Genomic DNA, 22,617 nt, shown 5'->3' with positions numbered 1-22,617 from the left:
CCTCCAAGGATTCTGGCAGGCCATAAATACGAAGTTTTGTTCCTCCTGTTCCGGTTTTCCAAATCCTCTGTATGCTGTTGGAGGGAAAGGACAGTCTTCTCTAGAGAGGAGATACGCTGTGAATTAGATTGAATATCAGGAACTTTCTGTTCAACAAAGTGATTCGGGCATCCATGACTGACCATTTTTCTTTCAATAGTTGCATGTCCTTACTTGTTTCTTCAATAAATGGACGCAAGGCGCGTATCTCCTCTAGAATCAGATCCGTTGAAGAGGATGTTGATGGTTTGTCAGGGGAGGGAGGATCCTGCTTAAGGCGCTTGGAAGAGGATGCAGGAGGTGAAGACTTATTTGAGACAGCCTGTGTGACTGAAGAACGGTGAGGAGCCGAGCCAGCCATTCTCGGAATACACAATTGTGCCGAGGATGACGTTGGAAGAGTCTTGGAGGGAACAAAAATAATTTTGGCTTGCGCAATTTGACCATATGCACAAAGTACGAATAAGTTCCTGAAGGGCGCGTGAAGTAGACACTTAGAGGTGCTTACACATGAACAAAGCTCAGCAGTCTTGGGTTATGAGTGAGCTAGAGTCCAAACAAACATTATTCCTGTATAGAGTAGGAAGGATCCAAGTATTAGTCAGTAGAGGTAGAGCTACTAAAGCAGAAAGTCACAGGAAATTGCTGTAGAAGAGGAGGGAGTATTAATGAATGGATGAAGAACTCTCCGTTATCATCAGCAGAAGAGGCAAGTATCAGTTGGAGGCAGAAGAAAGAAAGAAGTCATTGCGAAGCGTGAAACTGAGAGCAGTGACATTGTGCAAAGGGCAGTCAAATGTGGTAATAAATGAAACAAACGTTGGCATTTTGAAGTGTATCAGTTGAGGACGTAGTTGAAAGTTAATAAAGGCAGCGCAAAGTAAATATGTATTGTGCATTTTTTAATGTGTCTATTCATGGTGAGAAGAGATTCAGAAGCTAATAATCCTCTGAAAAGTTGGCAGCGAGCCTACACTTTTGCCAGAGGGGTTAGACATTCTAAATTCCAGCCATATTTGTTATGGATTTAAAAATAAAACTAATCAATGCTTTATAATTTCATCCGGTCCAATACCTTTTAATGGAAAGTTCACCTTGAGCCATCTTTTCATGTCCCAAATATCCTGCTTACAACACTGTGGCCACTGTGCTTACCTGGCCAACACTCACCCAGCTCTTGCCACTCCCCTGCTGCACCACACACATGTGTTTAGTGCCCCCTCCACATCCCTGAGTATGCATCACACACCTGGAACATTCAGGGGGATATTGCTGGGCAGCACAGGTGAGGACCATGAAAAGTGCATGCTCTGCTTACCATATGTGTTCATTCTAATCTTCCCACACAAACTACACACATAGGGGTTGATTATGATGGCGGACGGACCTGTGTCCGTCCGCCACCCCGAGGTGGAGGGACAGTCCGCAGGGGCAGCGGCGTTCCCTTCATTTCAGTAAGGATGTCACCGCCACCCTGGCAGTATTATCCCGTATATTAAACATTGCGGTGGGTGCTGCTTTAAGCAGCACCCGCCACAAAGTTAAAAGTGCATGCTGTGCACAAAGCAGCAGGCACCGCACGGTGCCTGCCGCATTGTGCATGCAACTGCAGGGGGGTACCATAGGTACCCCCGATGTGCATCCCCCACCACCCCCTTCACCCTGGGGGCCCGCAACGGGCATTGCCGCCACAGAAAGGCATAGCCCCCAGCACATCCTAATATGGCTGGCGGTGTCTGATAGACACGCCACCATATTAGAGCTTTTCCGCCGCGGTCGCAAGGCGACCGCGGCGGAAAAGCGGCGGACGGTCTTCCCGTCCGCCACAGTCCCCCCCGCCATTGTAATATGGCGGGGGGGGGAAATAGGTGGCGGACGGGCAAGGATGGCGGATCCGTCTGCCATCTTAATTGACCCCTTACTTTCTCACACAGATACAGGCATGTACTCAGTCACATGATGCTCAATAACACACATTCATTAGCACTCACTGGAACATTTACTCTCACACACACATATAAAGTAAGTGAGTCAGGTGAAAGGTGAGTGAGAGGTGATACTCACCATCATGTGCACATGCCCAATAATGAGTGAGCAAACAAGTGAGTGTATGTGTTGTGCCTGTGTGTATGTGCAGATGAGTATGCATTTCTCAGGGTATTAGTGTGTGTGTTTGAGCACATGCACGCACCTGTGTGCACGTGTATGTGTTTTCATAGATTGTGAAAGAGGTCACTGCAGTAGTGGCACCCACAGTAATACTTAGTGGCCAATTCACAGAACGAACTTAAGACAAAATCCTAAACTTACTACTTTTGGTATTCATAGAATGAACTTACTACTTTTGGTATTCACAGAAGTTAGGATTTTGTCTTAGGTTTGTCTTAGAACAAACTTAAGACAGACTTAAGACAGGCTTAAGACAGACTTAAGACAGGCTTAAGACAGACTTAAGACAGACTTAAGACAGCACAGACTTAAGACAGACTTAAGACAAACTTAAGACAAAATCCTAACTTAAGTCTGTCTTAAGTCTGTCTTAAGTTTGTCTTAACACACACTTAAGACAAAATCCTAACTTCTGTGAATACCAAAAGTAGTAAGTTTAGGATTTTGTCTTTAGTTAGTTCTATGAATCGGGCACTTAGAATATTACAATTAGGTTACTAGTTACTATAATTTCCATAGAAAACCAATACACACTGCTTGTTCGGCACTCAGGAGTACCAAAGACAGGATCAGCTCTTTAAAAGAACAAAGAAAATGATGGGATTGCTTGAGGATGTAAAGATACTCCTTGGCCCGCGAAGCTGTACATACGCGGATGGTCCTTTACCTGGTGTTTCACGTTGTGTCAACATTTGAGACCAATGTCTACAATATGACTGCATCTTAAGGGCACATTATAGCTGTTCTTGCCCGGACAATCCTGTACTTAGCCCTGAACAAAATTGTATTTAATAATAATATCTAGACATGTGGTGCAGCAAATGTGCAATTAGTGATACCATGTAGTCATGAAATGGCAGTCTCTGAACATTTGATGCATCACCTAGACTAGTGAGGCTATAAACGGGTGTCTAAGACCACTCCTTCTCAAGTGAGGTACTACCAGATGTATGACGGTACGACGCGTACCATTACAACGCGTCCCTTTACCACGCAGTTTTAACAACACAAGTCGTTACAACGACTTGCGTTGGGGGGCGCTGATAGTGAATAGTTTAATTTACTATTCCAACACCAGTCCCCGTTGATAGTAGGAAAGGTGTTGGATAGTAAATTAAACTATCCCCTATCCTAGAGTGCCCTCCAGCGAAAGTCGTTGTAATGACTTTTGTTGTTAAAGCTGCGTTGTAACGCAACCGCGTTGTAGCGGTTGCGTTGTAAAGGATGTTCCCCGGTACTACCATATATATGAGATCACATTTTGAGAGCTTATATCCAGATCTTCTTGACCAACTTGCACCAAACTTTCCACAATATGGCTTCTCGTCATGACCGGTCAAGGAAGGCAACATTTGTAGAGAAACCCTGGAAATTTGTTACCCGTTTAAATCAAAACTTACTTCTTCATCTACCTCCACATCCCCGTCCAAATGTGTGGATGTTCCAAAGAAAGGTTATTCGCCATCCCAGAATAAACAAATAGACAACCAGACTAGAATACAAAATGCAACCAAGATAGAAAGAGAGTTGGCAAGACAGAGACAGGCTCTGTATGAGGCCTGAAATCACAGTTTATTCACCCACATTTCCAGGAGTTAAGAATTAAATCCCAGGGACCATGGAAAAGACACAGACGAGGGCATATAGGAGAGCGAGCACCCACCAAGCAATCAGTTCTGAGAGCAAGAGCACAACAGAGGCAGGGGCGGCCTTAGGCCTGTGCAAGCTGTGCACCTGCACAGGGCCACCAAACCAATATATATCCTTAATATAATAATCCTCTGAGGAAGGATGCATATTTGCATTGCGGCTCCTGGCAGGGATTTTGCGGCCTCCGGCTCTGTGCCACTTCCAAACACCCTAACCCCCCCCCCCCTTTACTGGCCTCCGCGCTCCACCCCGCCGGAACCCCCTCTTCCGGGGCCCCCTAGCTACCCTCCCTGCCCAGGGCCGCCATGAGCCTAGAGCCGTCCCTGACAGAGGAGGCAGGTTTAACGCAAAGAGGTCTACACAGGTAGCCCTGAAACACTCACACAATGTGGCAAATGTATATCTTGAAGACACAAAACCTGGAAAGAGGGTAGCATCCTGCTTGAAGCGTCCACCAGCCCATTGCCCATCTCCTGGATGCCGCGGGATGCCCTGAAGTGATGCGTCTGATTCCGCCATTGATCCTCCAGGACTGAAATCGAGCCGCCACTCCATCGCTCACTTATAACTCGCCCCAGATAAATCCAAGCATTCCATCCATCACTTTTTCATATACTTTTGTTAAATGCCCTAAGTGGGACGGGTACATGCAGTAGGTCCCAGGCTCACTGTGCCACTAGAATCGAGCTATACTCGACTAATAAGCCCTAATAAAGGTAAAACCGGCCTGGGTCGCTTGTGTTCCAGTTCAGGAGGACCTAGCCTGGCAGGTTGGAATGTTCCCAATAGAGCAGGGTCAAGGCTGGTTTTCATATGTGTGGGTGCATCCTGAGGTGGCATGGTGTGCAAAATAACAATGGATTGGGATACCAAATACCTCAACAACCGCCTCTCGTTCTACACCCCCACCCGCCAGCTCTGCTCCACCAGCCTCGCCCTCGCCACCGTCCCACGGATTCGCAGAGCCACCACCGGAGGAAGATCGTTCTCCTACCTGGCAGCCAAAACATGGAACTCCTCGCCGCACACCTACGACTGACCCAGGACCATCGCACCTTCAGGAGACACCTCAAGACCTGGCTATATGAGCAGTAGCGGCACCCCCCTCTCCCTTCAGTGCCTTGAGACCCTCACGGGTGAGTAGAGCGCTCTACAAATGTATTGATTGATTGATTGATTGATTGGCCCGAGTAATTAACAGTGGCTGAGATTCATTTAAGCGTTCCATCCACCACTTTTTCAGTGTAAAACAACAACAGAAGCGCTCATTTATCCCCCTTCAGTGCTCAACTCATCCATCACCCTGCTCCAACTGGGCTAACCTCCCAGGAAAGAGACACATAAGATCACCCGCAAAGACCGCACCAGCCACACAGGAGGAGGAATCGCTATCGTCCATAAGAAATCTATCCGCATCTCAACCAGCTCCGACGCCAACCTCGCCAACTCCGAACACCTTCACTTCCAGATCCACATCGACCCCAAAACCACACTCAGAGGCACTCTCCTCTACAGACCACCAGGACCCCGCGCAAAATTCAGTGAAGACATCACGGACTTCATCACTCCACACGCGCTCCCCTCCAAAGACTACATCCTTCTGGGAGACCTCAACTTTCACCTTGAAAAGAACAACGACCGCAACACCACCACCCTCTTGGACAACCTCGCCAACCTCGGACTTAAACAACTAGTCACTTCCCCCACCCACATCGCAGGTCACACACTCGACCCCATCTTCACATCCAGCAATCATGTCTCCTTCAGCCACACTACGGATCTCCTCTGGACTGACCACAGCTGCGTTCACTTCACCTACAACAAGCCGAAACCCATCAACCACTCCCAACCTACCCTGCAAAGAAACTGGAACAAAATCACCACGGACCAAATCTCCGCATCGCTCCTTCGAAACTCCCCAGCCCTCTCTTCTAACGCCAACGAAGCCGCCGCCAACCTCACCCTATGGTTATCCAACACCGCTGACACCCTAGCTCCACTGAAAAAACGTCAAAGCAAACCTGGCAGCAAGAAAGCCTCATGGTTCAGCGATGATCTCAAGAAGTCCAAGAAACTCTGCCGCTCCCTTGAAAAGGCCTGGAAAAAAGACCCAACCACCAGCACCAAGGACGCCTTCAAAAACGCCACCCGCACTCACCACCAACTGATCCGAAAAGCCAAGAAAACAGCATTCAAGGATCGACTTGACAACAACGCCCACAACAGCAAGGAACTTTTCAACATCGTCAAGGAATTTTCCAATCCCTCGGCCAACTCCAACGACATCACCCCCTCTCAAACCCTCTGCGACTCCCTAGCCTCTTTCTTCCACAACAAGATTGCAGACATCCACAACAGCTTTGACAACCAACCCGGAAACCAACCCACCCTACCATCTGCTGACCATCTTCCCCCCGTGAACACCCTTAACGCCTGGAACCCAATCTCCACTGAGGACACCATCCGCCTGATGAATTCCATCCACTCAGGATCCCCCACAGACCCATGCCCTCACCACATCTTCAACAAAGCAGACTCCGTCATAGCACCGCACCTCCGAGACGTCATCAACTGCTCCTTCAACTCCGCCACCTTCCCAGAAGACTGGAAACACGCTGAACTCACCGCCCTTCTGAAAAAACCAACAGCGGACCCCACCGAACTCAAAAATTACCGCCCCATCTCGCTTCTTCCATTCCCGGCCAAAGTCATCGAGAAAGCCGTCAACAACCAGCTCGCCGCCTTCCTCGAAGCCAACAAATCCCTCGACCCCTCACCATCTGGCTTCCGAGCAAAACACAGCACTGAGACCGCCCTCATCGCAGCAACAGACGACATTCGAACTCTACTGGACAATGGAGACACAGTCGCCCTCATCCTCCTCGACCTCTCTGCAGCATTCGACACAGTCTGCCACAACACCCTTCTACAACGCCTCAATAACATCGGAATCCAAGGAAAAGCACTTGAATGGATCACCTCGTTCCTCACCGGAAGAACCCAGAGAGTCCGCCTTCCACCATTCAAGTCCGAGGCCTCTGAAGTCATCTGCGGCGTACCTCAAGGATCATCACTCAGTCCCACCCTCTTCAACGTATACATGAGCCCCCTCGCGACCATCGCACGCCAACACAACCTCAACATCATCTCTTACGCGGACGACACTCAACTGATCCTTTCTCTCACCAATGACCCCAGCACCGCCAACACTAACCTACACGAAGGAATGAAAGAAGTTGCTGAATGGATGAAACACAGCCGTCTGAAACTGAACTCAGATAAAACAGAAGTCCTCATCCTAGGTACCTCCCCCTCCGCATGGGACGACTCTTGGTGGCCGGAAGCCCTCGGAAAAGCACCCATCCTGACAGACCACGCACGGAACCTGGGCGTCATCCTGGATTCTTCACTCTCAATGAACAGACAAGTCAGCGCCGTATCCTCTTCCTGCTTCAACATTCTTCGCATGCTCAGAAAAACATTTCGCTGGATCCCCTCCGAAACAAGGAAAACAGTCACCCACGCTCTGGTCACGAGCCAACTGGACTACGGAAACACCCTCTACGCGGGCACTACCGCAAAACTCCAGAAGAAACTCCCACGAATCCAAAACGCCTCAGCCAGGCTCATATTAGACATCCCACGCAACGAACACATCTCTGGTCACCTTAAAGACCTCCACTGGCTACCCGTCAATCAGAGGATCACTTTCCGACTGCTTACCCACGCACACAAATCACTCTACGACATCGGACCAGATTGCCTCAACTCACGATTGTCCTTCTACACCCCCTCCCGCCAACTACGTTCTTCCAACCAAGCCCTCGCCACTGTACCTCGCATCAACAAGACCACCATGGGAGGCAGATCCTTTTCATACCTGGCTGCTAAAACATGGAACTCACTCCCCGTTTACCTTCGCCTCACCCAGAACCACCTAGCGTTCAGAAAGCAGCTTAAAACGTGGATATTTGACAAGTAATCCTCCTCCCCTTCCTAAGCGCCTTGAAACCCTCTGGGTATGTAGTGCGCTATACAAATTTTATGACTTGACTTGACTTGACATAGGCCCTGATCAACAGTGGATCGGCGTTTTTCAACACTGGCTTAACCCGTTGTATGCTTATGACGAGCTCAGATCGTCATGAGGCACGGTTGAGCTGCACTCATGATGAGCTGAACTCGTCACAGCCGTTGGAACGTTCACGCGCAGGGATAATGTCCTCGCTGTGCTGAACGTTCCAAAACGGGTGTGGTCGTGACGAGCTTCGCTCGACATGAGTGCAGCTCCGCTGTGCCTCATGACAAGCCGAGCTCGTCACCAGCACAGCGGCGCCGCGCGCGGCCCCACTCCCCCCGCACAGCGTGGGGGAAACACCCCACAGTGAAGGGGTTAAATCCCTATTTGCACAGGGTTCGGAATTATGACTTGATATGGTATCTACCATTTCTGGTAATTACTGGGCTAGGGTTACATATCTCACTGGTTGTTAACTTTCAGCAGGTCTAATCTGCCTGAATGTTTTACATGTACAGTATTTACCGCTTAACGCAGATTTTTCACCTAAATCTGCACATTATTTCCCAGAAACTCAATATATCATGATTTATCGGATGTAATAAAAAACACCTGGATTCCAGCAAACTTAAAATCAGGGTCTTAGGCTCTCATTACAAATTGAGGGCTAAATTCCAATGCCTCTGGAAACTTGTATTTGCACAAGGATAAGATATATGATAATTATCACACCCTCAAAGTTTTCCCCTAATAGATTTCAGCAGGTTAAACCTGCTTATATTTATTGGGGGAAAGAATACACAAAATTGGGAATCAAAAGCATAGATGCCCGCACAAGTCCTAATTTCCCTTTTCAGTAGCGTAGGAGCAGAAAGGTGAAAAAACAAGGGCTGGAGGCACAATTCCCTATACCCCCAAAGTTTAGGAAGCTGGTCCAACACAACCAGCTTACCCAAATGCCAATACACACAATAGCCCAGCACACTTTATACACGGAATGTAGCAATTATACAATCAGGATATGCAAAATTGTTTGAAAGCCGAGTCGATGTTATGTTCCAATTCATTCTTTATTTTTCTTTATTAAAAAACTTTTGAAACCGCCAACGCGTTTCGTCCCATCCAGGGACTTCTTCAGGGCTTATAATAAGTAAAAAAAGGAGTTCTGGTGTGGTAATTCCTCATATGCTAGGGATGGGTAGTTCTGTAATAGATTTTAGTGTCAGTTTTTAAGCTTCCCCATAGGTTTATATTCCATGTAGTTTTGACAAGTGATTTTTCTTTAGTAGAAAGAGTATCCCAGATAGTGTAGTTCCGGTCCAAACAATTCTCAGCAATGTCAGGGTAGCGCGGTATTTATTGGGGGAAAGGCCTGTAAAAAATGCAACACGTGAATTTCGGTGTGGTAAACGCAGATTCTGCATGTTATATCTCATTTGTAAATGTAAAAAACACAAATAGGAGGTATTTACCAAACTCTGGTATACTTTTGTTTTCCGTGTGTGGTGAACACCTCAGTCTATTCTACCTGAGGACTGAAACGCGTTGGTGATGAGTCCTAAACTGCTCACCGCTGATCAGGGAACAAAAGAATCAAAGCCAGAACTTGCATCAGCTACTGGGAAATGAGAAACAGATAAAAAAAAGTCAAAACATGGACAGCAGTTGCGATAACTGAAAGAAGAAAGCAAAATAACAAATCATCAAGGGCGGGCTAGGCTGTCCAAGCAGTGGAAAACAACAGACTGGGGCAGGTAAAGAAAAGGCCAATACACAGCAGCACCTTGGTGATTGGCTTATAATTAAAGCGCACAGATACCTATGGCTTCCTGGCGCTACGAGAGGTGGCAGACTGGGAAAGGAGGAACTCACTGAGGGAGGACACGAGTCTTTAGTAATAAACGGAATGACAACAAATGAGTGTGGTTTTAGTGGGAGACGAGTCCAGAGAAACGCCGTGATGACCGAAAAAGATTGTCTTGTCTTTTTAACCCCTTGCATGCTGATGACAGCCCCCATCCGTCATGCACTGTGGTGATCGTGTGCTGATGACGGCTGGGGGCCGTCATAAACCCGCCCACTCGCGATTTTGCTGCACAGGCGCAGAATCGCGGCTGCATGCAAGGGGTTAAAGCGACGGATGGCCAAGGTGACAAGAATGCGAAGACCTGAGAACGCGGGTGGTTTATGGAAAGCGAACAGAGTTGGCATGCAGGATTCGGATGGAGTGGGGGACAGCGCCTTATGACAAATGTACAGTGCTTCAAAGATGATACATATGGACACAGGTAGCCGATGTAGGGAGAGAAGAGTGGAGTGGCTCTTGAATCTTTCGGGGTGTTGCATTTTCCAAGGCTTGATGTGGATGCGCCGAGGACGCAGGATGACCAGCGTGTTTTATAATCCAACCTGCTCAGGACTCATGATTGGCCAGAAGCTTCCTGCAGGCCAGAGGAAGGGGAGGGCTGATTTTCAAGAGAGAAGGAATGATTCGTCATCCAGGTGGTTAGAGTAGGCAAGCAGGATTGGTGGAGCGTTTCAACATCTGAAAGAGAACCTCTAGTCCAGGAGATAATCTGTGCATTGTCTGTGGATTGAGAACATCTGAGACATTCTCCAGATCAGGCCCAGGTGCCCCACATCAGGCCACAGCTGGCTTGTTATGATGTCAGATCCTGTGTGCTGAGCGTCAGGTCACACCTGTCCAGGTGTTAGGTTCCTGTGTGCCCCACATCAAGTCACAGCTATTCCACAATGGCGTCAGGTCCTGGTTCCCTGCATCAGGTCACAGCTGTCCAGGGTCAGGTTACAGATGAATGCAAAAACAACAATTGATGGCCAGAATGCAGAACAATGTCATACATTCACCCCAGTACAGAGATCTGGGCCTAAATCCATCGTTTTTTTGCACTCCACAACACCCCAGGTCAGACATGGCCATATGCAAATCAGCCTTGACCCTGTGCCTCATGGGAACAGTCCAGCCCGAACTGCCAAGCCATGTCTTTCCTGGACCGGAATCAAGCATCCAAGGACCGGTTTCTGGCTATCAGCCGTCATCAGCCTGGATAGCTTGACTCCAGTGGTGTGGAGAGCATGGGACTCACGTCTGAGCATACCCATCCCACTCGGGGTGACAAATGCAAAAACTACAATTGATGGACAGAATGCAGAACAATGTCATACATTCACCCCAGTACAGAGATCTGGGCCTAAATCCATCGTTTTTTTGCACTCCACACCACCCCAGGTCAGACATGGCCATATGCCAGAAACCGGTCCTGGGAAGCTTGAGTCCGGTCCAGGGAAGACATGGCTTGGCAGTTCGGGCTAGACTGTTCCCATGAGGCACAGGGTCAGACTGATTTGCATATGGCCATGTCTGAACTGGGGTGGCGGAGTGAGCTAAAGAACGGTGATGGATTAAACCCAGATCAGTTGACTGGGGGTGAGTGTTTGTATTGTCAACGCTCTGTCCATCATCACCTTTGGTTTTCCTTTGTCCGCCATAAGTGGCAGGGTATGCTCAGACGTGAGTCCCTTGCTCACTTTGCCACTGGAGTCAAGCAAGCCCGGCTGAAGACGGCTGTAATGCCAGAAACCGGTCCTGGGAAGCTTGATTCCGGTCCAGGGAAGACATGGCTTGGCAGTTCGGGCTGGACTGTTCCCATGAGGCACAGGGTCAGACTGATTTGCATATGGCCATGTCTGAACTGGGGTGGCGGAGTGAGCTAAAGTACGGTGATGGATTAAACCCAGATCATTTGACTGGGGGTGAGTGTTTGTATTGTCAACGCTCCGTCCATCATCACCTTTGGTTTTTCTCAGGTTACAGATGACCTTTTATGGTGTTAGATTCCTGTGTGCCCCACATCAGTCACAGCTATTCCACAATGGCGTCAGGTCCTGGTTCCCTGCATCAGGTCACAGCTGTCTTGTTATGCTGTCAGGCCCAGCGTTACTGACATCACGCCACATCTGGCCTGCAATCCTGTCAGGTCCTGGTGCCCACTGCCTCCTGTCAGGTCCTTGGTTGGCTTCATCCATCATGTTGATATCCTTTGTTGCCTCCTTCCTCCGCTCCACTGCCCCCTGCACCCCTCAGTCCGGATTGCCCCCATTGCATTTCTAGCTCCTTCTTCGTTATCGTTTTGTAGTACCCCGCCCCCTCAGCCTGGGAACTGTCCCAGCAATAGTGACCTCTCTTCTGTATGGATCATGGTGCACTGCATTTTACTCCAGAACATGATTGGTCTATTTGAGGGATGCTGGCAGTGCCCAGCCCCGACCCTAGCCTGGGAGGTGTATGCATGAGTCTTACAAAAAAAGGAGCCCACATAATGGTTTAGAAGAGTAATACCCAGAGTGCACTGCCATTAGTCAAGCACTATACTGCACGCACCACCGTGCATATCGATTAGAGTGAGGCGTTGTGATATGCCTCAGTGTTACTGACATCCGTGCCTTCTAGTGAGTGCACACATGCACCAAACGCGAGCCTCAGCTTCGTGCTGTGTCATGACGCGGCCTTTCGAAGGCTAACACTGCTTATATGATATCTAAAATGCTGCAAGAAGATACGCCTTCCTGCACAGGGGCATATTGATCTTTCTGTGTGTGCTGCAGAATGTAAAACACATAGAAACAGGAAAAAACGAGGAGAAATAAACATATTTCTGCTCCTAACCCTTCTCCAGGGGAGACACATCTTTTTTTCTGTGCATTACCAGGTTTACAAGTCCTTATAAATCTGAGAATACGTCAAAAAGCGCTGGTGTTGTGTGGAAACACCCACCGGAAACGCCCATGGAACGCATTCCCTGCGCAGATTGATGCAACACATTGATTTGCGCTGCGTTTCTTTACTTCTGACTTTTTAGGCCACACAAAGTGGCTTTACGTGGCTTCATAAATCTGACTTAGAGATTTGCATCACAAATGTACCACGTTGCGTGGTTCGAGGATGATGCAAAGCTGTCATAAATGTGCCCTAAAATGCCCAAGACTAATATCTTGCAATGGGGAACATCCTTTACAACGCGAATATTACCCCGCAGTACTGTTACGACGCGTCTTTTACAACGCAAGTCGTAACCACGACTTGCGCTGGAGGGCGCTCTAAGATAAGGAATAGTAGATTTACTATTCAAACACCTTCCCTACTGTACGTAGGCTGGTGTTGGAATAGTGAATTAAACTATTCCTAAGTCCGCACCCCTACAGCGCGAGTCGTGGTAACGACTTGCGTTGTAAAAGACGCGTTGTAACGGTACGCGTGGTAATACCACGCGTTGTACCATCGTGCATCCTCTTGCAATTCTAGATAGACTGCAGACCTTTAGTAAAAGTCACCCCAACTTGTATTGTTCAGCGTGTCTTTTAGTGGTGTGTTGTACTTCACAACTCTAGTGTCACAACTTCTGTGCATCCAAAGCTGGGCCATCCTTCTGCAGATCTCAGGGCTGAAGAGCATTAAATCCTGCATTAATATTTAAGGAGCATCATAAATGTCTTCCTGCATCTTGTGATGCCCAGAGCTCCTCCATTAGGTTCCCTGGATTTCAGCATTATGGCTTGCAGGCCTCCTGTGTTAGGAGTTCAGCTGTGGCTTCCACCAGGCTGTGAATCAGCTTGGCAGCAATAATAGTCTATTGCCAGGCACTGAGGCGTCTATAAAGCATATGGGGCTACTCTGCAGTGACAGGTTTGTTACACTGCGATTACAGGCTTGTTACACTGCGTCTGTACAGCGCCTTCAAAACAAGGACTCCTGAGCACACTCCCATCTCCAGGGAACACTGTGTGGGGAACAGCAGTGGGTGGGTGACATGCTGCTAAGTACAACTCTAACTCCACACCCTAGGGTGCTCGGGTTCAAATGGGGAAACATCCTTTACAACGCAACTTTTACCACGCAGTGCCTTTACGATGCAACTTTTACAACGCAAACCATTACAACGATTGCCCTGGGGGGCGCTCTAGGATAGGGAATAGATTTAATTTACTATCCAACACCTTCCCTACTATCCACGGGGACTGGAGTTGGAATAGTAAATTAAACTATTCACTATCCATCACCCCAAAGCGCTATGCGTTGTAAAGGCATGCGTTGTAAATATCACGTTGTAAAGGCATGCGTGGTAAAAGCATGCGTTGTAATGTCATACATCCGTTCAAATGTGCCCTGACGTTTGCACAGAGGGCCTTGTTACCAAAAAGGTGACCCGTGCATGACAACACTACTAGCTGTTTGCCCTGCTGGGGCATCATGCTGTCATTACAAGGCGATCTCTCAGGAACCCAAATAGAACATAACCATCTGGGCATGCCCAAGGCAAAGGATAGAAGTTCTGCTTGAGACATTGCAAGGTCTTTTGGTAGAACATGTACCAGGTCAGGCTCCAACTTCTGCAGGAAGGTGCCAAATCTAAACCACTCATTAGGAGGCCTCCCATGGACATAGACAGTCCAACCAGGGGCTGAACCCCTGAAGGCGGAAATGAGGGTCATGCGAACCCTGTGAGCAGCATTCTAGAGTGGGGGAGGGGCTTCAACTACACATCACAGGTATTCTGGTATGGTGCTTGCCTCTCATAAAGATATATAGAGGGTTCCGCTATCTGGCTCTTAACCCCTCCCATGCTGGTGACGGAACCGCTCCGTCACCAGCCACGGACGCGCTGTGCTGATGACGGAGCGGTTCCGTCACAGCCCGCTTGGCACGCCTGCGCGGCGAAGATTCCGCGCCTGCGCTGGACGTTCCATTGAGCGGCGGGGCCGTGACGGAACCGCTCCGTCATAAGCACAGTGCACCCGAGGCTCGTGACGGAGCGGTTCCGTCACGAGCATGGGAGCGCTGCGCGGCCCCCCCACCCCCCTAGCGCAGCGGCGGAATTGCTGCCGCAGCGAAGGGGTTAAAAAGGGAGCTCAGCTGTCCTTTCAGTGGGAAGGCACGAGGACGGTTGTGGCCAGGGTCCCTTCTCTTCCACAACCATCTGCACACCTGGGACATCCCTGACATTTTCATTCAGACATGTTTACCTGGATTTTGGGGTATAACTGAGATTGAGGGTTTTAATGCATATGGACCCCACAAACTGCACATCAGTTGCTACCCCCAGGGACATCTCAGTTGTATTCTGAGAACGTGGTTGCACTTAATGAGTTGCCAGGACGCCATCCCATGCAAATATAGTCCACGGGTTGGGGCAAGTACAGGCCCGTTATTTTTTTTCCCTATTAAATGTAATGCTAGAAAACATTATGATGGCCATCGATCACCTTGACTGCATTTATTCTCTCTGGCTCATCCCTCAAAATGTAATGTAATGTATATACTTGTAAAGCGCACTGTTGCCAGTCGGCGTCCTGGCACTGTATACCGCTGGGGAACTCGTCCTGGCTTTCCCTGTGGGATGGTCCCTGCAGGGAATCCCCAAGGTGGAGCCAGGCATCCCCGGCGTTGATGGGGCCGTTGTGGAGATTAGGCAAGCTAATGCCCAGAGTTGCCGAGTGGGACCCCTGGTTAGAGTAGGCACCGAGGCGAGAATTATCGAGTCTGCTGACCCTGGTTCACGACCCTGCCGCGTCGGGAATTAAACCCTGGTCCCGGGCCGATTTCTGCTTCCGGGTCTGCCGCCTCTAACCAGTGAGCCACACCACTCCATAAGAGGAGGAGAGGCTCCATTGCCTTGATCCAAAGAGGGTGTTGAGCTTTTACACTGACCAGCGAAAGATCATTTGGTGGACAATCAGCTCTTTATCAGCCTCTGCGAACAAGGGCATTGCGGGATTAAACAGAACCCTGTCAAGGTGGATAGTCATCTGCATTAGGATCGGCTATGCACTTGCAAAAAATCAGTCCTACAGGGGCCTGAGAATCCATTCGACCAGGGCCAAGGTCAATAGAACAGTGTTGGTACAAGGCATGCCTGTTCTTGACATCTGCCAGGGTACTATATGGGCGTCAGTACATATGTTCACAAAGCACTACTGCCTTGACAGCCAGGTCAGATGAAAAGGTCACTTCGCTTGCGTGGCAAATCAGGAATACTTTGTCTGTATCGACTCCCAGGCCCTTGCCTTTGGAAGGCACTGCTTTGGTATCTATTCTAAAGGTGAGGAATCTTCGGTTAGTAGTATCTTTTGAAAGAACAAGTTACTTATCTTCGTTAATGCTCTTTCTAGTGGATGCCACACGTCCCTCACTGCCCTTCCTGTTCTGTGGAGTGGCCTCTGTAACATCTAAAAAGTACCCAAGATAGAGATCTGCACACTGTCACCAACAATTGTTCAACTCTCTGTGTTTGAAGGTGTGGAAAGGGAGAGACAAGAAAATGCAAGAATTTAAGGGTACTGTTTATATGCGGCTTGGCTCTGTCACTACTAGGGCTGTTTGGAGCCAATTGCGCGAGCACTGCTGTTAAAGTTCTCCAGATCTATGGGGTAGATATATCAAAATTCCATTTTGCGATTTCTAAATAGCGATTTTTAAGGAATCGCTATTTAGCATTCTCAAAATGGAATGTATGTAAAAAATCGCTATTTTGTAGCGATTTCTTAGTCTTCCTTATTTGTGAATTCGCAAATGAGGAATAATTTCCCATGCATTCCTATGGGCCACGAGGCCCATAGGAATGATTGCGAAATATTTCTTAATTTGCAAATCGCAGTTTGCGAATTCGCAAATGAAGAATAATTTCAAGGGTGCAGGGGTGTCTCAAAGACACCCTGCTGCACCCCTGAAATTTACATGTGTGTGCATATGGCGCACATACATGCCCTATGGGCATGTATCTGCGTCACATGCCACCTTCACAAATGCCAAATAGGGCTTTTTTAAAAGAAATCGCAAATTACCACCAAGTACAAGTTGGTGGTAATTTGCGATTTCTTAACCCAAATTCGCAATTTCTAATACCTACATACATTGCATTTAAGGAATCCCAAAATTTGCGATTCCTTAAATGCTTAAGCAAAATAAGGAATCGCAAATTTTTGCGATTCCTTATTTTGCGATTTTTTTTATACATATCAAAAAATGCAAAAAAGCCTTTTGCGATTCGCAAAGGCCGAAATTCGCCGAATTTCGGCCTTTGCGAATCGCAAAAGGCTTGATACATCTGCCCCTAATAGTTGTGTGTCCATCTTTGAGCGAGTGCAATTTTTGAGAATCCGCTGCCACAATTTGTTATTTTTTGTCTGAAGGCCTTCTGTAGGAATTTTTTGGGAAGGTTGTTTGTGGGTTGGATTGAAACTCAATAATAAATGTTCCATTGATGAGTAAAGTGGTTCAGGTGACTTTCTTATTTTAGTGTAGATGAACGAGCCTCGTTCAGGTTGTTGAAACCTACTCAGAACATTATATGCATGTATTTCATACAGATATATGAGATATGTTCTTTCAATATTAAAGCATGCTTCTTTGATTTACTTAATATATACCACCAGGTCATATTCTGAGCATGCCACTCACCTCCACCACCCAGGCGTTGGGCGTGGTGGTCCCTTGACAAGTCCTGCATCTGATAAAGGTCCAGGTACTGGTAAAGTGAACATACCTGGAGGGTGATGTAAGACTCATATTTACGGGAAATATCCTTTACAACGCAACTGTTACAACGCACTACCATTACGACGCAACCATTACAATGCAAGTCATTACAACGAATTGCGCTGGGGGGCGCTCTAGGATAGGGAATAGTTTAATTTACTATCCAACACCTTCCCTACTATCCACGGGGACTGGAGTTGGAATAGTAAAGGAAACTATTCACTATCCAGCGCCCCACAACGCAAGTCGTTGTAACGACTTGCGTTGTAAAACTTGCGTCGTAAAGAGTTGTAACGTCATACATCCATATTTACTACTGAAACCTACTCTGCAGACAGCAAGTTAGAGTGGAAGCAGTGCTTGATGCTGGGCCCTGTGTCGAAGGTCCCCTGAGGATAAAGGCTCTCAGCTGTACCTATAGAGTCACGAAGGCCCTTGTCTTCACCCACACCTGTCTAGGAGAGGGCTCCTATCTGAATAGGAGGAGGAGGATGTGGCGCACAGCCCTGAGGTAGTAACATGTTTTACTTTTGTCTCTCCCTCTCTCAGCTGCTGGACCCGTAATCACAACATGAACTACTGGCTGATCATCCGAATCCCGATTCTCGCAGCCATTGGGGTGAGTGATTTATTTATTTTATTTATTATTACATTTATACAGCGCAACAGCTACCCGAAGGCTTCCCGGCGCTAGAAAACGCAAAAAGAAGGAAGGAAAAGCTAGGCAGTAAAAGAAGAAGGGGACTATTGATTGAAGAGCCATGTTTTTACATCTTTGCGAAATGTGGGATAGTGTTGTTCAGTACGTAGATGGTAGGGGAGAGAGTTCCAGAGTGAAGGAGCCAGATGGGAGAATGAAGGCGGAAGCACACACAATTAAACACTCACAAGTTAAGAGCAATGATTCACTCTGCTGTTATCATCATTAATGCAGCCCAGGTGCAGACAGAAGAGGTCAATTAGATCCACAGAAAAAAATGAGAGTAGAGTTCCTTCTTCTGCCAGTGGCTCCTCCCATTTCAAATCACAGAAACATGTGGCTTAGTTCTGGCTGCAAACACCTTTTGCTGTCTGGAGCCTCATGAAATCATGTTTTCCCCAAAAGCCTGTTCATGTGCTTGTCTTGGGTTGCAATGCTTGGATGGGCTGCCCATCAAGGCCATGACATTCTAGAGTTGGTTAGGTTGTGCCACGTGTGTCCCCATTGTGGAGAAGTGTGGCTCAATGGTTAGAGCGGCAGACCCTGATGCAGAGGTCTGGCCCAGGACCAGGGTTCAATTCCCGCCTCGGCGGGTCTTGGGCTCAATTTCCCCGGACCTGATAATTCTTGCCTCGGTGCCTATTCCAATCATGGGTCCCACTCTGCAACTCTGGGCAATAGCTTGCTTAATCTCCACAACGGCCCCCACAACGCTAAGGATGCCTGGCTTCACCTTGGGGGTGCCCAGGAGTGGACACTTCACAGGGATAAGCCAGGAAGGGTTCCACAGCGGAATGCATACAGCGCCAAGACGCCTCAGGGTATAAGTGCGCTATACAAGTAGGAATTCATTTCATTGGTTTTGATGATGGAGCATCAAGTAGTCCTAATGTCAGACTGCAGATGCAACGCAACATGACATGCAGCTTGTATTTGAAGCCCAGAGTGGGGTTTCTGATGTACCTACTTTTCTGGCTCATGAGCACTGTAATTACTGATTTATTGCAGTTTTGTTTAGAAAGTGGGAGCTGCATGAATGCCTCAGCCTGATCCAAAGAAACTGTGTTACTCACTAATCACCCTTCTGTATTCATTTGTTTTACTTTGCTGTCATGTCGGAGTTACCTTTTATTACTTTCAGAAAGTGAATACTTGCCTGCACATAGGCTTCTTCAGAGGTGCGCCAAAAGGTCAGATGTGTATGTTTCTCACCTGCAGCCATTTGATAAAGACACGTAGGCACAGAGGCTTTGTTAAACAAGCATTGGCAAAGCCAATAGGTCTCGCCTTTAGGACATTATAAGTGTTTAGCCATGCAACAGTTGATGTTGCACCAAGGGTATTGTGCTGCATAATTAAATACTTATAAGGTCCCAAAGGCGAGACCTATTGGCTATGCCAATGCTCGTTGTAGAATATCTTCACTCGGCTGCAGAGTATTTACCGCTCACTGCCGTTTATGAACGGTTTCGTGCCTTATGTGTATGAAACAGGAACGGATATAAACAACATTAGGTCCCTAAGTCTACTGTAGTGGTGCTGCCAGTTAAGTGCAAATAGAGTGTTCTCTCTGTTCACCCGATTGAAGCTCACCTTTCAGTCAACAAATAAAAACAAACAATGCAAGTATTAATTCATCTAAGATTGAATCTTTAGCATGGAACAAACTTCGAATTTGCGAGAACGTTTTATAGAATTGAACTTCACACATAAGGGAAAATAATGCAGTATACACCCAGAAATCACAGACCTAAATTTCACGCATAGCTAAATTGTCTTATATTGTAATTGCATTTATATAGCACACACAACACTTGACGAGGCGCTGAAGCGCTTATTGTGTGACCCTGGGTGCATCATTATTTCTGCGTGTCTTAGTTCCTTTGCCTTCGGGCACCACTGTGGACATGAGTGTAACATTAGCAGGTGCCGCGAGGTCCCTGTGCCTCCCCCGGGGCAGTGTGCTTGCATCATGGCCTGCAAAGCACCAGGTCCCAGGAGCACATTGTCTTGTGGCTGGTGAGAAAGACCACTGTGTCCTCGGGGTCGAGTCTCGAGCGCCCCTGGACAGCAGCCCCTCTCCCAGGCTGTGAAATGCAAAGGTGCGTGTGCAGGTTGGTGTAAGTTAGGGAGGAAGCATCCTACGGGTGTCCTAGCCTGGGTCTGCCATTTGCATTCAATTGTCACTCGACTTCCTCTGTGGGTTTTACATTTCCCCGCTTCAGGGCATGTCTGAGGAGTCGAATTCTATTGTATGGAGAAAAGAAGCAGTCCAGGCTCCTGTTAACCCCTTCGCTGCGGGGGTTAATCCCCTGCTGTGCTGGGGGGGAAGGGGACGCGCACAGTGCCCGCATGCTCATGACGAGCTGAGCTTGTCATGAGGCACGGCGCTCCTGTGCTCATGACGAGCTCAGCTCGTCACAGGTGCATTACCTGCCGTGGAACGCTCAGCAGAGCAAAGCGCCATGAAACCGCGTGGTATAAGCGCGCTTAATAAATGTTTTTAAATTCAAATTTAAATTCAAAATGAGCGTGGAAGAGGTTAATGTCTTAGGGTGATTCAGAGAAGAATAAAATATACAAATTAAACATTCCACTCGCTTTGCTGCTATCAGTCATTGGGCATCTGCTTACAAAGCGGCCCCTCCTACAACAATTCACTGCCTACACCAATAGTGGGACCATACACAACCGAGGCGCAATCATCATCAGCAGAAGCGAAGTGGGCGCCGCCACAATCAAGATGACCTCTTGACTGACTACAGCTTAGAGAGACAGCGCATGCGCTGCCTAAGCTCGACTTTTAAAAGCAACTTGGCACCAGCCTGCCGGAACTAAGTTGTGGGCAATTTAGATGGGTTGGGGGGAGGTGGAAGATGTTCGTCATCGGAAGCAAGTCACTGATTTGATGTAAACCAGGCAGCGTAGCCAGTGACGGACCTGTGCAAAGCTCCCCCTTGCCTAATTTTGCAACAAAATTATTTACAACAAGGGGTGGTGATGGACAGAGTCTCTGAATTAAGCAGAGTACTCTCACCCAGTCAAGAGATCAGGGCTAGATCCAACACCGTTTTTTAGCTCATTGCACCATCCCAGTTTCAGAACCTGGCTGTATGCAAATTAGTCTGTCCCTGGCCCAGTGCATCATGGGAACAGGGCAGACCAGACTACAAAAGCCAATTCTTACACTGGGAAGGAAACAAGCTTCCGGGGACCGGTTTCTGGCATTTCAGCCGTCTTCGGCCCGGCTTGCTTGAATCCTGATGGTGCAATGAGCAAGGGACTCACATCTGAGCATACCCTTCCACGCTTAGGGTGGACAAAATTATTTACAACAAGGGGTGGTGATGGACAGAGTCTCTGAATTAAGCAGAGTACTCTCACCCAGTCAAGAGATCAGGGCTAGATCCAACACCGTTTTTTAGCTCATTGCACCATCCCAGTTTCAGAACCTGGCTGTATGCAAATTAGTCTGTCCCTGGCCCAGTGCATCATGGGAACAGGGCAGACCAGACTACAAAAGCCAATTCTTACACTGGGAAGGAAACAAGCTTCCGGGGACCGGTTTCTGGCATTTCAGCCGTCTTCGGCCCGGCTTGCTTGAATCCTGATGGTGCAATGAGCAAGGGACTCACATCTGAGCATACCCTTCCACGCTTAGGGTGGACAAAATTATTTACAACAAGGGGTGGTGATGGACAGAGTCTCTGAATTAAGCAGAGTACTCTCACCCAGTCAAGAGATCAGGGCTAGATCCAACACCGTTTTTTAGCTCATTGCACCATCCTAGTTTCAGAACCTGGCTGTATGCAAATTAGTCTGTCCCTGGCCCAGTGCATCATGGGAACAGGGCAGACCAGACTACAAAAGCCAATTCTTACACTGGGAAGGAAACAAGCTTCCGGGGACCGGTTTCTGGCATTTCAGCCGTCTTCGGCCCGGCTTGCTTGAATCCTGATGGTGCAATGAGCAAGGGACTCACATCTGAGCATACCCTTCCACGCTTAGGGTGGACAAAATTATTTACAACAAGGGGTGGTGATGGACAGAGTCTCTGAATTAAGCAGAGTACTCTCACCCAGTCAAGAGATCAGGGCTAGATCCAACACCGTTTTTTAGCTCATTGCACCATCCCAGTTTCAGAACCTGGCTGTATGCAAATTAGTCTGTCCCTGGCCCAGTGCATCATGGGAACAGGGCAGACCAGACTACAAAAGCCAATTCTTACACTGGGAAGGAAACAAGCTTCCGGGGACCGGTTTCTGCCATTTCAGCCGTCTTCGGCCCGGCTTGCTTGAATCCTGATGGTGCAATGAGCAAGGGACTCACATCTGAGCATACCCTTCCACGCTTAGGGTGGACAAAATTATTTACAACAAGGGGTGGTGATGGACAGAGTCTCTGAATTAAGCAGAGTACTCTCACCCAGTCAAGAGATCAGGGCTAGATCCAACACCGTTTTTTAGCTCATTGCACCATCCCAGTTTC

At 48.1% G+C, this 22,617-nt stretch overlaps 1 protein-coding gene across 1 annotated transcript in view; it reads left to right on the top strand.

Moving 5' to 3' along the window:
- GLP1R (glucagon like peptide 1 receptor) overlaps positions 1–22,617 on the top strand; it is a 730,702-nt gene that overhangs the window by 686,308 nt on the left and 21,777 nt on the right. Inside the window, exon 8 of the mRNA XM_078647341.1 lies at positions 17,979–18,048. Coding sequence (XP_078503467.1) covers positions 17,979–18,048 — 70 coding nt within the window. The remainder of the gene's footprint in view (positions 1–17,978; positions 18,049–22,617) is intronic.

Source organism: Lissotriton helveticus, chromosome 6 (assembly GCF_964261635.1).
Source record: "Lissotriton helveticus chromosome 6, aLisHel1.1, whole genome shotgun sequence".
In the NCBI taxonomy this organism is placed as follows: domain Eukaryota; kingdom Metazoa; phylum Chordata; class Amphibia; order Caudata; family Salamandridae; genus Lissotriton; species Lissotriton helveticus.
Note: the sequence above shows the minus strand (reverse complement) of the source record. Positions and strands in the feature narration are given on the sequence as shown.